The following is a 13,373-nucleotide window of genomic DNA, read 5'->3' on the forward strand; positions in this document are numbered from 1 at the left end:
GCCACTGGTCACCCCGACCCCCACCCTTCCAACTCCCCTCCCCCAAATCACCATCCCCTCATCCCCTTCTGCCCACTGGCACTTGTCTTGACTGACCTGACACAGCCTGCTCACTGGCCCTGCCCCCATCATTCTGTCATTCAGTTGATTTTCATATTATGCTTTTATTATATAGGGTGTGTATGAGATTTGATTTCTAATATTTTATTTTTTTATTTCATTTTTATTTTTTTTGTTTCTAATATTTTTTTATATAAGCAGACCTTTAGTACTTATTCAGAAAAAATTCAAATAATAGAGTTTAATACAACAAACCTTTAGGTAGCCATCATACTGATTTAACATTTGTCAAGATATAGCACATATTATCTATCAATGAAAGCTGCAGTCTCATTAAAAGCAGGCTGACTTTTTGTTTGTTAATGATACATGGAATTCTTTCATGCTCTGATGCTAATAAGAGCTTATATGATAAAATAAGGAGTTTTCAGCTTTATTCTTTATAGTTTTGAGTCTTTGGACCAGCCAACTTTTATTTATGACAATACTGAGTTTAGAAGGTTTTATTCAGTTCTTGGTTAGGTATTAATAATTTATTTTAGAGGAAGATGGAAGCCTCTCTTTTATTTTTTATTTTTATTTTTATTTTTCTATCATCAGTGAATAACGTTTTTTCTCAGATGGTCTGATGAAATCTTCATTATTTTTAATCTGGTTTCCAAAGTGAAGTTCATATTAGTCTCCCTTCTAATTTGACTCTTCCGTTAAATCCTAGTGATAAAATGTACAGTGACTCCCCAGCATTTTATATTAAGAGTTTACTGAAGTCAGATTTACTGACGGTGCCCATAATGATTTTATGTAATATCAGTGTCTAGAAAACTGTGATGGCAAATGAACCTGGCACCTACTGTGACAGTAGAAAATACTGAGTCTCATTACGAAGACAGCCTGTCATGTTGTCATCTTCCTGAAGAACTGATATAACCAAGTTGATCTCAATGGCATGGAACCTATGACTCACCAGTGAGTGCATCACGCATCAGTTTGCATGTTGTTCAGGACTTCCTCCCTTTTTCTAAAAATACGTTTTAGCGCCACCTTTGTGACAGGCTTTATTGGGATATAACAGGGTGTAAGACCATAGACAAGAAGCCAGGCTATTGAACCACAAAAAGTAGGTGGGGGCACAGGTGAGAGTATCTACCCACCCTTGCTGACAAAAGTAGGATATGTATTGTGGGGTCAGGAATATCAAGAAGCAATTCCTAAAGCACGGGTCATTTAAGCTAGACATGGGTGGGAGAAGGGAAGGGCATCCCAGACTTCGGGAGCAGCATGGACCAAAGTTGATTATGAGAGGGAGCATAGAACATTGAGAGAATTAAAAAAAAAAAAAAAAAAAAAAAAGGATGAATGTTGAAGAAGAGCCTAGAAAGGTACTCCAGAGGTAGAACATGCAGGAGTTTGTAGTAGAGCCACTGGGTGATTGTGTGCTTTTCTTTGGTAGCTTTACTTGAGTTGGACTGACCCACAGTTAAGGTAGAGAGTTAGCAGGGCTCAGACTATGCGAGCCTCACAAACCAAACTAAAGGATTTGGATTATTTTCCTGGGACATTGGAAAATGATTGTAGAATTTTAAGCAAGAGAGAGATGGGTCTGATTTGCATTTTAAAAAAATAGACAATTCATCCCTATATTTGGAGCAGGGATTTAAAGCAGTCAGGAGTGAGTTTGCCCACCAGGGGGTATTGGCAATGACTGGACACATCCTTATTATCCTGCAGTGGGATGGGGAGATCCTACTGACATCTACTCGGTAAAGGCCAGTAACACCAAACATTGTGCAGTGCACTGGACAGCCTCCTACAACAAGCAAATATCCAGCCCAAACGTCAGTAGTGCCAACGCTTAGAAACTGGTTTAAATGAATCAAAGTCAAAAGCAGGGAGGCCATTGTAGGAAATTGTTTCAGTAATTAAACTGAGACAAATTGGGTGGCTTGAACTAAAGTGGACCAAAGGAATAAAGAAGACAACTTTGAAGTATTAAGAATGTAGAATGATGTTGTTTGGTGCATAATTTAATGTGTGCAATGGGGTGGGTTAGGGAGATGGGGAAGATGTCATTGAAGTTTATGACTTGTCTTAGTTGACGAAGGAAATATGGGTAGAAACAGATTTTGGTCTTGGGAGGATGTGAAGGGAGTAGTAGTTCATATATGGATTGGGAGCTTGGCAGAGTGGTGTAGACTAGAGATAAAGGCTTTGGAGTAGTTAAGAAATGTGGGTCATAGAAACCATAGGACTTTGATAAGATGACCAGGGACTTTATGTCGATAGAGAAAATAGGAGGGTCAAGGATTAAACTCTAAAAGATATAGAGGAAGAGAAAATCTAAGGAAGGAGCTGAGAAGTAACAACCAAAAAAGGTGGAAGAAAACTAGTGGAATGTGATCACAGAAGCCAAAGGAAGAAAGTAGTTTACATAAGTAGGTGACACCCATGGTCACATAGTGAAGAACAGCCAAGTAAGATAAATATTGACAATAATCCTTTGGATTCTGCAACACAAAGGTCATTAGTACCTTTGATGAGAGCAATGTTGGTAGATGCTATACAGGGTGGGGCAGAAGTATGTTTACAATTGTTCATATGGAAAAATAATACAATAATAAACAGTCAGGTACTTACAACTGTAAACCTACAGCTGCCCCACCCTGTATTGTATTTACAACAAATGTTGATCAGTATTTCAAGAAACTTGGCAGTGAATAGAATGAGAGATCTGAGGAGATGGGTAATGTAGCGTTGGGAAGGCTGTTTTTGTTTCATGTGTTTTGAAGTATTATAAAAGATCAGGTAGATATGAGCATGTTTACATTATAATAGGAAAGAACCTATGGAGATGGAGAGTTTAAAGGACAGGGGAGGCAAGGGAAATTGATGGATTAAGTCTCCTAAACATGTGTGATGGGATAGAACTCAGAGAACATATGTTAGGAGATAGACAAAGGTGGTCCAGTTATATTATAAGTAATGGGAAGTAGGAGATGAGCATAGGAATTAGGTTGAGAGCTCCATTCTGATACTTTCAGTTCCCTTTGTGAAATAAGAATTGAGGTCACCTGTAGATATAAGGAGGTGTGGGTAAGAGGGAGAGATTGAGGAAAAGGAGTGATCTGGAATGGCCATTGTGGAAAATGGGGGAGAAAAAGCTAACTTGGGAACTATAGGATTTCCATCAGTGCTGAAGGCTTAGTTAGAAAATGTGTGAATTTATGGAAACCGGGGGATGTTATTTGACTTATCTCAGCAGTTTACAAACAGAGAGAGGTGGTGGTTGGGCTGATCCAGGAAAAGGTAGCAAGGAAAAAAGAACAATGAAAGCTGCTATTTCATTAAGAATGTGTGAGAATGTGGATTGAGATCAGAGACCCTCAGCCCTGGCTGCTTATCAGAATCACCTGTGGAGCTCCTTAACAAGTAGAGCTATCTATCCCCACCCCTGACCCACTACATCAGAACCTCGAGTTTGACATTATCTTTAAAAAGTTCTGCAAGTATCCAGCCAGGATGGAGAGCCACTGGTTCAAATCTAGGCAAATGTACTTCAATCCAGAGCATGAAGACATCCCTGCTGCGGCTCAGAGTGCATAGCACATCAATTTAGCCCTTTTGGCATTCCAGTCCCTGAGAGGGTGGGCAGTCTTAGGAGATCTTTGAGAGGTGGGTGTTAAAATATTTTCAGTAAGTTCAGAAATTACCAACTTACACCTTACACAAAAATAAACTCAAAATGGATAAAGGACTTAAACATAAGACGGAAAACCATAAAAATCTTAGAAGAAGCCATAGGCAGCAAAATAGCAGACATTTGTCATAGCAATATCTTTACTGATACAGCTCCTAGGGCAATGGAAACTAAGGAGAAAATAAACAAATGGGACTATATTAAAATAAAAAGCTTTTTGCGCAGCAAAAGAAACTATAAACAAAACAAGACAGCCTACTGCATGGGAGAACATATTTGCCAACATTACCTCCAATAAAGGTTTACTAGCAGTCTCCAAAATATATAGGGAACTCATACAACTTAACAAAAGGAAGTTAAACAGTCCAATAAAAAAATTGGCAAAGGACCTAAATAGACACTTCTTGAAAGTGGACATACAGAGAAAATGGCCAAGAGAGATATGAAAACATGCTCAAAGTCATTAATCATCTGAGAGATGCAAATCAAAACAACAATGTGGTACCATCTCACACCTGTCAGAATGGCTATCATCAACAAATCAACAAATGACAAAGTGCTGGTGAGGATGCAGAGAAAAAGGAATCCTCCTGCACTGCTGGTGGGAATGCAGACTGGAGCAGCCACTGTGGAAAACAAGATGGCGTTTTCTCAAAAAAAAACTAAAAATGGAACTCTCATTTGACCTAGTAATCCCACTTAAAGGAATATATCCCAAAAAACTAGAAGCACCAATCAGAAAGGATATATGCACCCCGATGTTTATAGCAGCATAATTTACTATAGCTAAGATTTGGAAACAGCCCAAGTGCCCATTAGAAAACTATGGTACACCCACACAATGGAATACTACGCTGCTGTAAAAAAGAAGGAATTCTTACATTTGCAACAGCAATGGATGGAATTGGAGAGCATTATGCTAAGCAAAATAAGCCAGTCAGAGAAAGACAAATATCACACGATCTCACTCATTTGTGTAATATAATAAACATCATAAACTGATGAACAAAAATAGATTCAGAGACAGAGAAGCATCAAACAAACTGTCAAACTTCAATGGGAATGGTGGAGAGGATTTGGGAGGTGGTAAGAAATCAACCAAAGGACTTGTATACATGCATATGCTAGTAAGCATAACCAATGGACGCAGACACTAGGTGGGTGAGGACATGTGCCAGGGTTGGGAGGTCGGGGAGCTAAAGGGGGGAAAAAGGAGACATATGTACTACTATTTGCAATACTTTAAACAATAAAAAGAAAGAAAAAATAAATTCACATGGGGTTGGGCAAAAGTGGGCAGGACTAGTATAGTTTGAATCCTATGATTTTCCCCAAAAGTTTAACTGAAGTCCAGGAGGCCCTAGAACTTAACACTAGCCTTTCTGGAACACCAAGGTCATTGTATGAGAGTCTCCACATTTCACAGGTGCCCTAGCAGTAGGCACTAGAATAATCCATCTGTGGGGTTGCAAAGCTTTGACCAGTCCATTCCATTTTGCCTTCAACTGGTGACACTATATTTAGTCCAGTGATCGAGCAGGTTTTAATGTCCACACACTTGGGTCTTTAACTAACCAACACTTCATTTATCTAAGAGAGACTAGAGTGAATTTTCAAATCGAAATTCATTTTAATCTGTGCCTGAAAAGTATTGATGTTTGAATATGCTGATTTTAGAGTGGATTCTAATCTTTATAGACCATGAAGCTTGATCTCAGAGGGATGTATATTAAACAACGTTTACTTAGAAAAATACTGTGTCGATTTACTAATGCCCAAGTACAAGACTCACCAGAGTAGTAATTGGGTGAGCCCCTTAGTGTAAGTTGATTTCCACAAAGTGGTTGAAAAAGTTCTTATGATGGAGGCAAGATAGAGAAGTGTTTGCCAGGTGAATATATATAAAGAGAAAAATTAATACCCAGTCAAAAGTTTTATGCAGAGGGGAACCTGAATGGCATGTATTCTTTCTTCTTGAGCCCTTCAACATTTTTATCAGAAATTTGGATGAAAATGTAGAAGGTTTGCTTATCACACTTTTGAAAGATTCAAAACTAGAATGGGTAGCTTATTTGCTGTATGAATGAATCAGAGTCAGAATGATCTTAGAAGACTGAAACAGTAAGTCAAAACAATAGATTATCTTTTTTTTTAAAGAAGATTTTTTTCTTAGAAAAGCAACAAGTATGAATTTTTTAAAAAGTAAGTACATAAAGTTTTTTTTTTTAAAGACATAATTTATTGTTAGTGAAAACATGCTGGCTTTTTCTGCAATAAATATTTGTTTAATGCACATCCTTTTAAGTCATGTTTAATGGTTTGAAAGACTATCAATAGTAGATCAAAGCATAGACATTAAATTTTGATACATATTGTCAAATGACTCCTGAGAATAACCATATACATTTCCAATTCTTTCATCATTTAAATACAAGTATCCCCTCTCCCTCTGCATAGTCACTAAGTTGCATGTTTGTTTTTAAAATAAATTATTCACTTTTAAATTGCTATCTCTATATATAAAAGCCTAAGCAACTGTTACGATGGAACAACCAGAATGACTGGTTGCTGTGACGTGCACTGATCAGCATGGGGCAGACACTCAGCACAGGAGCTTCCCCTGGCTTACAGGCCCGATCGCCAGATGGGGCCTGCCAGCCAACCTCCCAGTCCCTCCCCTGGGCCAGCAGGTTCCCATTGCCCTATTGGGGCTGGGCCTGGGCTGGGATGGGGAACCAGGGTTGGGTGGCAGAGGATTCATAATTGGCGGTAGGTGGCAGCGAACAACCTCCCATGGTGCCTGGGGGAGGGGCTGTGACCTCTCCCCAGATACCTGGGGGTGGAGGTGATGGGGATGGAAGTGCGGTGAGAATGCGGGATATCTGCTGAACTCACTCCCCTGCTACCTTCCCCTGGGGACACCAGGGCTCATGTGTCTGGGAAGCCCTGAGCTCAGGTGCGGGGCGCCTGTGAGGAGCCTGCACCGCAGCCGCGTGGCCTCTTCCGGGTGAGCTGGGTCATAGCCACCAGGACAACAGAGCTTGTCAGGCTCCCTGTGGGTTTGCACAGGAGCTGGTCTGCAAGACCACCCGGGAGAGAGCGCGCTGCCTGCCCGGCTTTTGTGTGCAGATGGAAGGCCCAGAGGCCTACACTGAGCCCCCCTCCCTACTCCCCCCCCCCCCCCCCCGCCCCCACGCACTCAGCTGTGCTCACCACATCTCCATACATCTCCACATGGGGAGCATGGGGAGTTGGGCTTGGGGACTCAGGCAGAGGGGGGAACGTAGGGGTCAGCTGGACCTGCCCTTCCAACTAGATGCTCATACTTCAATCACCTCCATGCCTAGGGACCACACTCGTGCATGAATTTAAAAATAAAGCTTAATTGAAATAAATGTAGTACTGCTTTAGGTTTGTACATCAGTTGTACAAATATAGAAAGCTGAGAGGAGTCTGGTTTGAGAAAGTTTTGGGAGTTTTAATTGACTCAGACTTATGTAAACCAACAGTGTGGTGCCCTTGCTACAAAATAAATTCAGTATGTGCTGGTAGAGTCAGTGCTGTCTGAAATATCTGGACTCTTGCTTCTAATTCCTACCAACATTATAAACTAGAAAGGATCCAACAAATTCTCGTCAACTAAAGGCTGTCCGGGATGGAAAAAGAGCAGCCTGGAAGCCGTGCTGTGTGAGGAATAGTTGATAGAATCCATATATATAAAAGCCTAATATGCACAGTGTCCCCTTGGGAGTTCGACCAGGAGTTTGATCGCTCACTATGACATGCGCTGACCACCAGGGGGCAGTGTGGAATGAAGAAAGGCCCTGGCCAGTAGCTGATCACCAGCTAGGCCTAGGCACCCTACCTGTGCACGAATTTCATGCACTGGGCCACTAGTTGTGTATATTTAACCTCGAAAAGAAAGCCGAGGTCAGTGTTCATAGTTAATTTTGGATATTTTCAGAGTAGTTTTGTATAAGAATATTTTAATTGTTCTGTATTAAAAACAGAAAAACTAAGACAAATCAATAGAAGTAATAGGAAGGCAGATGTTGGTTCAGAATTAGAGTGGACGTATTTTCTAACAATTATAGCTGATTGCAGATAGGTTGTGTTGTGTTGCAAAGCAGTGAGCACTTGACCCTGGCCTGAATTGAAGCAGCTGTTAAATAGCTATTTAAAGGTATAATGGGGAGGGATTCTTTTTCATTTTTAAAAAATCATTTTTATGAATTATTTTTAAAATGAAAAAGCAGAGATAGTTTACAGACACTTGTGTAACTACCAATCAAATTTAACATTTTAATATTTGTCACATTTTCTTCTTCTTTGTATCAGTTTTGTTTTTCTTTTTAAGATATAAAACATTATGATACAGGTGAAGTGTTTACCCCAAACCCATCCTGTTTTCCTTCTTCCTCATGAGGCTGGTGTGATGCCTTCTTATCCATATCTTTATATTCTTTACTAGATGCCCAGTGCACGAATTTGTGCACAGGTGGGGTCTGGCTGGCCTACCCTGATCGGGGCTGATTTGGGGGGAGGGGCCAAGGGCAGTTGATGAATTGGCCCGTCCCTCCAGTCAAACTCCCAGTTGAGGGGACAATTTGCATATTAGCCTTTTATTATATAGGATTACCTATAATGTATGCTTATTCAATATACAGTATTATTTTGAGTCATATGCCTTTTTTTGCAATATTCTTTTTACATTCAACGTTACTTTTCAAGAGTTATCTATTAACAAATGTACCACATCTAATTTATTACTTTTAACTTTCATGTATAAGTAAATAATTATTCATTTTTCTATAAAAGATTTTTAAGCTGTTTTCAGTTTGTATTTTTTTTTTTTATTTTTTACTGTTATAATCAGCCCTACATTGTTAAGAGATTTGTCCATTGGGAAGAGGTTGAACTGTATGACTTAATTCAGTTTAATTCAACTGATATTTTCTAATCTCTGAGGATAAAAAGATTACGGCATAGTCCCTGCTCAAGGGGTTCATTGTTTAAAGTTCACTGTGAGCTTTGTATTATTTAATTATTTATATTGCCATTTTTAGGCATCTGTAAAACTTGGTTGGTTTAGGAAATCACCTTTTTAATAATGGGCATCATCTGACATATCTATAGTTTTTATTGTAATTTGCAACCTCAAGTCTCAATGTTAACTAATAATTTTTGATAAGATGACTTATGTGTCCAAGAGCATTTGAGATTCTTCTTTAGAGCTGCTTTGTCCATTTATGATTTATGTTAAGGTTTTTTGGTTCACATTTTCTACTGAATTTTGCTCCTTGAAATATTAATAACTGCCACTTATGGTATATTTCTGTGTGTTTTATGTCTGTGTGTATTGTGTTTTTAGGAAAAAGGCTCAGCTCAAAAAAAAAAGCGGTGTGCCTCAGATTAATGAACAAATGCTATTTCATGGTACCAGCAGTGAATTTGTGGAAGCAATTTGCATTCATAACTTTGATTGGAGGATAAACGGTATACATGGTGCTATCTTTGGAAAAGGTAATTATCAGAATTCCAGGTCCAATTCTGGTCCTAAGAGCAAATCTTCTCTCTTTAGAGATAATGGACTGTTCTGTAATTCAGGGGGGTGATAGTTATTAGTTAAAAGTCATGTACGAGGTTCCCAGCACACCCTCTGAAGCTCTGAGCCACAGAAAAGCCCCTCCTGCATGTGCGAGATAGAAGTAAGACTTTGTACTTGAACGGGTCAGATCACGCCCCGCTCCCCGTAGTTCGTAGGGCATCATGTCCATGTTCACTAATTTTTTCATTACATTTAATTTTCATATATAAAAGTCCTTTCCTTGGGTAAAACTAAGACTTTTATGTCATATAAAGAGAGAACTATCAAATAAATTAATGTACATTGTACACAGTCTAGGTACTAGTATTTTTTGTTTGTGTTGTTTTTTAGAAAAAGATAGGTAAGAATATTAATCAGCAAAAAGGAATATTGGGGGAAATCCTCACCTTTTTCCTAATGTTGTGAAAGTCCAAGTTCTCCAATTTATGCCGCTACCCAAGCAAATTGAGGAGAGAGATGAGGGGGAGAAGGTAAGGGACGGACATTTATTTTGCTGGTTCTTGCTTTGTACCTTACCTCCATCAAGAGAACTAACGACCATTTAGGATTAGGGTGTGCTGTATTTTAAAAAAGTAAATAATTTTTTTTAAAAAACTATCAAAACGTCTATTTTATTTCTTTAATGTAAGAGGATCAAAAAAGTGTTACATAAATTCCATCAGTACTGGGTAATACGAGACATTGCAATTATTTTTCAAAAATTTTAGAATAAGCGTTCCCATAATGACGTCAGTCTTCTAGGCCTGAGTCCTCCAAAGAGTCAGATGCTTTACTGAGTTTTCCCAAATAGGCAATGAACTGGTGAAATTGTTCTGTTGGGATGGCCGGATGTGAACAGCATTGTACGCTTGGGGACAGAGAGTTCTATTATTTCCAGAAATACAATTGAATTGTTACTCTGTTTCATGGAAATGTGGTATCTGGGGTTTGAAATCATCTCTGTAGACCAGCAGTTTCCATTGTGCTCTCCAGGGCTTCAGTGGCTGCTGTATAGGGAAGCGGGAGAGGAAAGCAGTGGAAGGAAATAGAAATGGGAGGGAGTCCAAGCAATTAAAACTCAGGTCCTGCCACTCTTTTAATCACAGAAATAGTTTGTATCAGTCTTACATATTGGATTTCTTTGTAAGATTTCTTCTGAAAACAAGTCTGGCACTACTTTGTGGTATGGTGTGATGGAGTTGGTAGTGAGGACTGATCCATACTAACAAATCTATCCCTACGGCAGTCTGAATGACAGCCATCCATAACAGATAAACTTATGTTCTTAAAGATCTTCATAGGAGGAAATTTCACATCCATTTCTATTATACAATTCCATGTGTCTATTCCCCTAACAGACTGTTTTTTCTTGTGTTTCATGTATTCTTCAGAGCAGTCTTTAATCTTAGCTTTTTTGTTTTCTTGGTTCTTTTTGTTTTAGGAACCTATTTTGCTAGAGATGCTGCTTACTCCAGTCGCTTCTGCAAAGATGACATAAAACATGGAAACACCTTCCAAATTCATGGTGTAAGCCTGCAAAACCGACATCTATTTAGAACATATAAGTCTATGTTTCTTGCTCGAGTGCTGATTGGAGATTATATAAATGGAGACTCCAAATACATGCGACCTCCTTCCAAAGATGGTAGCTATGTGAATTTGTATGACAGCTGTGTGGACGACACCTGGAATCCAAAGATCTTTGTGGTGTTTGATGCCAACCAGATCTATCCTGAGTACTTAATAGACTTTCATTGATCCGACTCACAAATCTCAGTGGTCAAGGAAGTTTATTCTTTCTAGCAGGAAGATTTGCTCTCTTGTCATCTAGCCACTAATGTTAATTATCTGACACTTTTGAAACAGATATGAAAAAAAAGTGGACTCCATATAAAAAGACATACTGACTTTAAGATTGGTTTTATTGTTGTTTTGTTTCTGCTAGTTGTTCACCATCTTGTTTGTTAAAGATGGACACCATTGCCATTTTAACACCTCGCGGTAAAAGATACCACTCAAAAATGAATCAGCGGAGTCTCAGTTAGCATGGTCATGTAGAGTTTTTAAAGTTTCTGTGTGTGTTACTAGGGTGAACGTTTTCAGTTGAGATAGACTTATACCTATATATATGTCCAGAAAATAAATTATAGACATAAACTTGTTCCTTCAGAGGAACTGAACCTTTGTAAAATTGAATTCTGATGTTACTGTCCACCAATCGACATGTTGCTTTGTTGGTCTTCTGAAACCCTGAAGCAGCCTGAGTGTTCTTGAGAGAAGTAGGAAATAAGAAAATTATCTGCAGTCCTGCCAGACAAGCCGGAAGGAGAAAATCAAGGCAGAGTGCCCTGCTTCTGACTGCCCGGATAGCAGGCTGCGTCTCAGATTGCTCCTGTCCCTCTGCTGTCTCCTGCGTCCGAACCGACAAACTCCACAGCTGTCATTAGCCTGCAGTTCGTCCACTGAAGTTCTGGATTTCTTGTACTGAGACTTGCTGCACAAGGTGTTCATTGCAGCTTTAAAGCAAAACTTTTATTTATTATTTAAAGCACATCTTCCTTTTGTTTTGGGGTTCTTACAATGATTACTTCTAAGATATTTTTATCTGCTTCCCCATCACCACACACACACACACACACACACACACACACACACAGCTATTCAACAGGGATTTATAAAATTCACTTCGGAATTTATTTCCCCTTTTTGAATCATTGGATGCGTGGAAGAAATCTGGTTTATTCCTTTCAGTAGCAATTGACAATCTGCTAACTCTCTTGAAAAGTTAGACAAAATTCATCATCATGTTTAATGGAAGTTTGTTTCCCTGTTCTTTCTGTTTTGCTGTCCGATTCTTGAAGTAATGTTGCAACAGCTTCCTGCCCTAAAGGTATTCAGGCAGACGCCAGACAACTGCAGTAGACAGTGTAAGAAAGAACTATTTGAGAATTTACTGTTAACTCTCCTTTTATAAGAAAGCCAATTGAGATCATTTTTAATGTGACAGTATTGAGTTAATTGACACTATAATTCAGGTTGTTTTTGTTTGTTTGTTTGTTTTGTATTGATCAGTAGATTGAGTTGAGAATCATGGTATCAATATGTTATACATGCTGGTCTGGACCCATCCATTTGTCACCTTTTCTTCTTGTCATCACATAGTATGGGTGGGCGAGGGAAGAGAAGCCACTCCAGGTTAAAGAATCAGTGATTTAAAATATTTCACATTGGATGAATTCCAGCTGATAGTGACCTTTCTTTTTCACTTTGGCGATAACAGCCTCAGGGTAAAAAAAAAAATGTTTTTACAAAGAAAGTTCCATTAATCTTGCTGTTATGAGCAGGAAGGTTTTTGTACTAGTGTGACTTTCATCTCTACACTATGGTGATGATGGTGAAGAATTTGGAGCCCTTTTGCTATGTGAGAATACTGTTTTTACATGTGATGATTAAAGCTCTCCATCGCAGGTTTTGGTTGTCTGTTATGCCTCATATTTGTTTCTGTGATTTCTGTCTCATCTCCACCATGCATTATTAAGCCTCAATTTTCAGGTCAAAGTGAAGGAGTACATTGCTTGTAACTCTGTGTAACCCACTCACAGATGGGTCAAGTCTTTTGTTCTCAGTTTGCATTACCCTAATCAGATACCCTGTAAGAAAATTACTCTGTGCTGTTGAAAATTTCAAAACAGACCAAGGCCCGGCTCGGAGGAGCTGCTCCGGAGGTGACCATGCTGCCTGCGCCACCCTGCCTCCAACCAGCCCCTCCCAGCAAGGCCACAGTAACTCCTTTTGAAGTGAGTTAGGCATTGCACTTCATCTTGAAGCTTCTATTGGCAAAAAAAAAAAAAAAAAAAAAAAAAAAAAAGGAAGGTTTCAAAAGATATCTTAATTTTAAAGCTGAGAAAAATGAGAGACTGAATGATCAAGGCTCACCACCCATGGAAACAAATCAAGTTTTACATCTACTAAAGTCATGTTCCACTCTGTCTAAATGTTGGGCTATAATTAAGGTTCATTGTTATGAAAATT

At 39.0% G+C, this 13,373-nt stretch overlaps 1 protein-coding gene across 2 annotated transcripts in view; it reads left to right on the forward strand.

Moving 5' to 3' along the window:
• PARP11 (poly(ADP-ribose) polymerase family member 11) overlaps positions 1-12,811 on the forward strand; it is a 48,329-nt gene extending 35,518 nt beyond the window's left edge. For both annotated transcript variants that reach the window (XM_036457545.2, XM_036457544.2), the window contains 2 exons: positions 9,126-9,277; positions 10,783-12,811. In XM_036457545.2, coding sequence (XP_036313438.1) covers positions 9,126-9,277; positions 10,783-11,099 — 469 coding nt within the window. In that variant the 3' untranslated portion in view covers positions 11,100-12,811. The remainder of the gene's footprint in view (positions 1-9,125; positions 9,278-10,782) is intronic.
• The last annotated feature ends 562 nt before the right edge of the window (positions 12,812-13,373 follow it).

This window comes from Pipistrellus kuhlii, unplaced genomic scaffold (assembly GCF_014108245.1).
Source record: "Pipistrellus kuhlii isolate mPipKuh1 unplaced genomic scaffold, mPipKuh1.p scaffold_m20_p_3, whole genome shotgun sequence".
NCBI classification, from domain to species: domain Eukaryota; kingdom Metazoa; phylum Chordata; class Mammalia; order Chiroptera; family Vespertilionidae; genus Pipistrellus; species Pipistrellus kuhlii.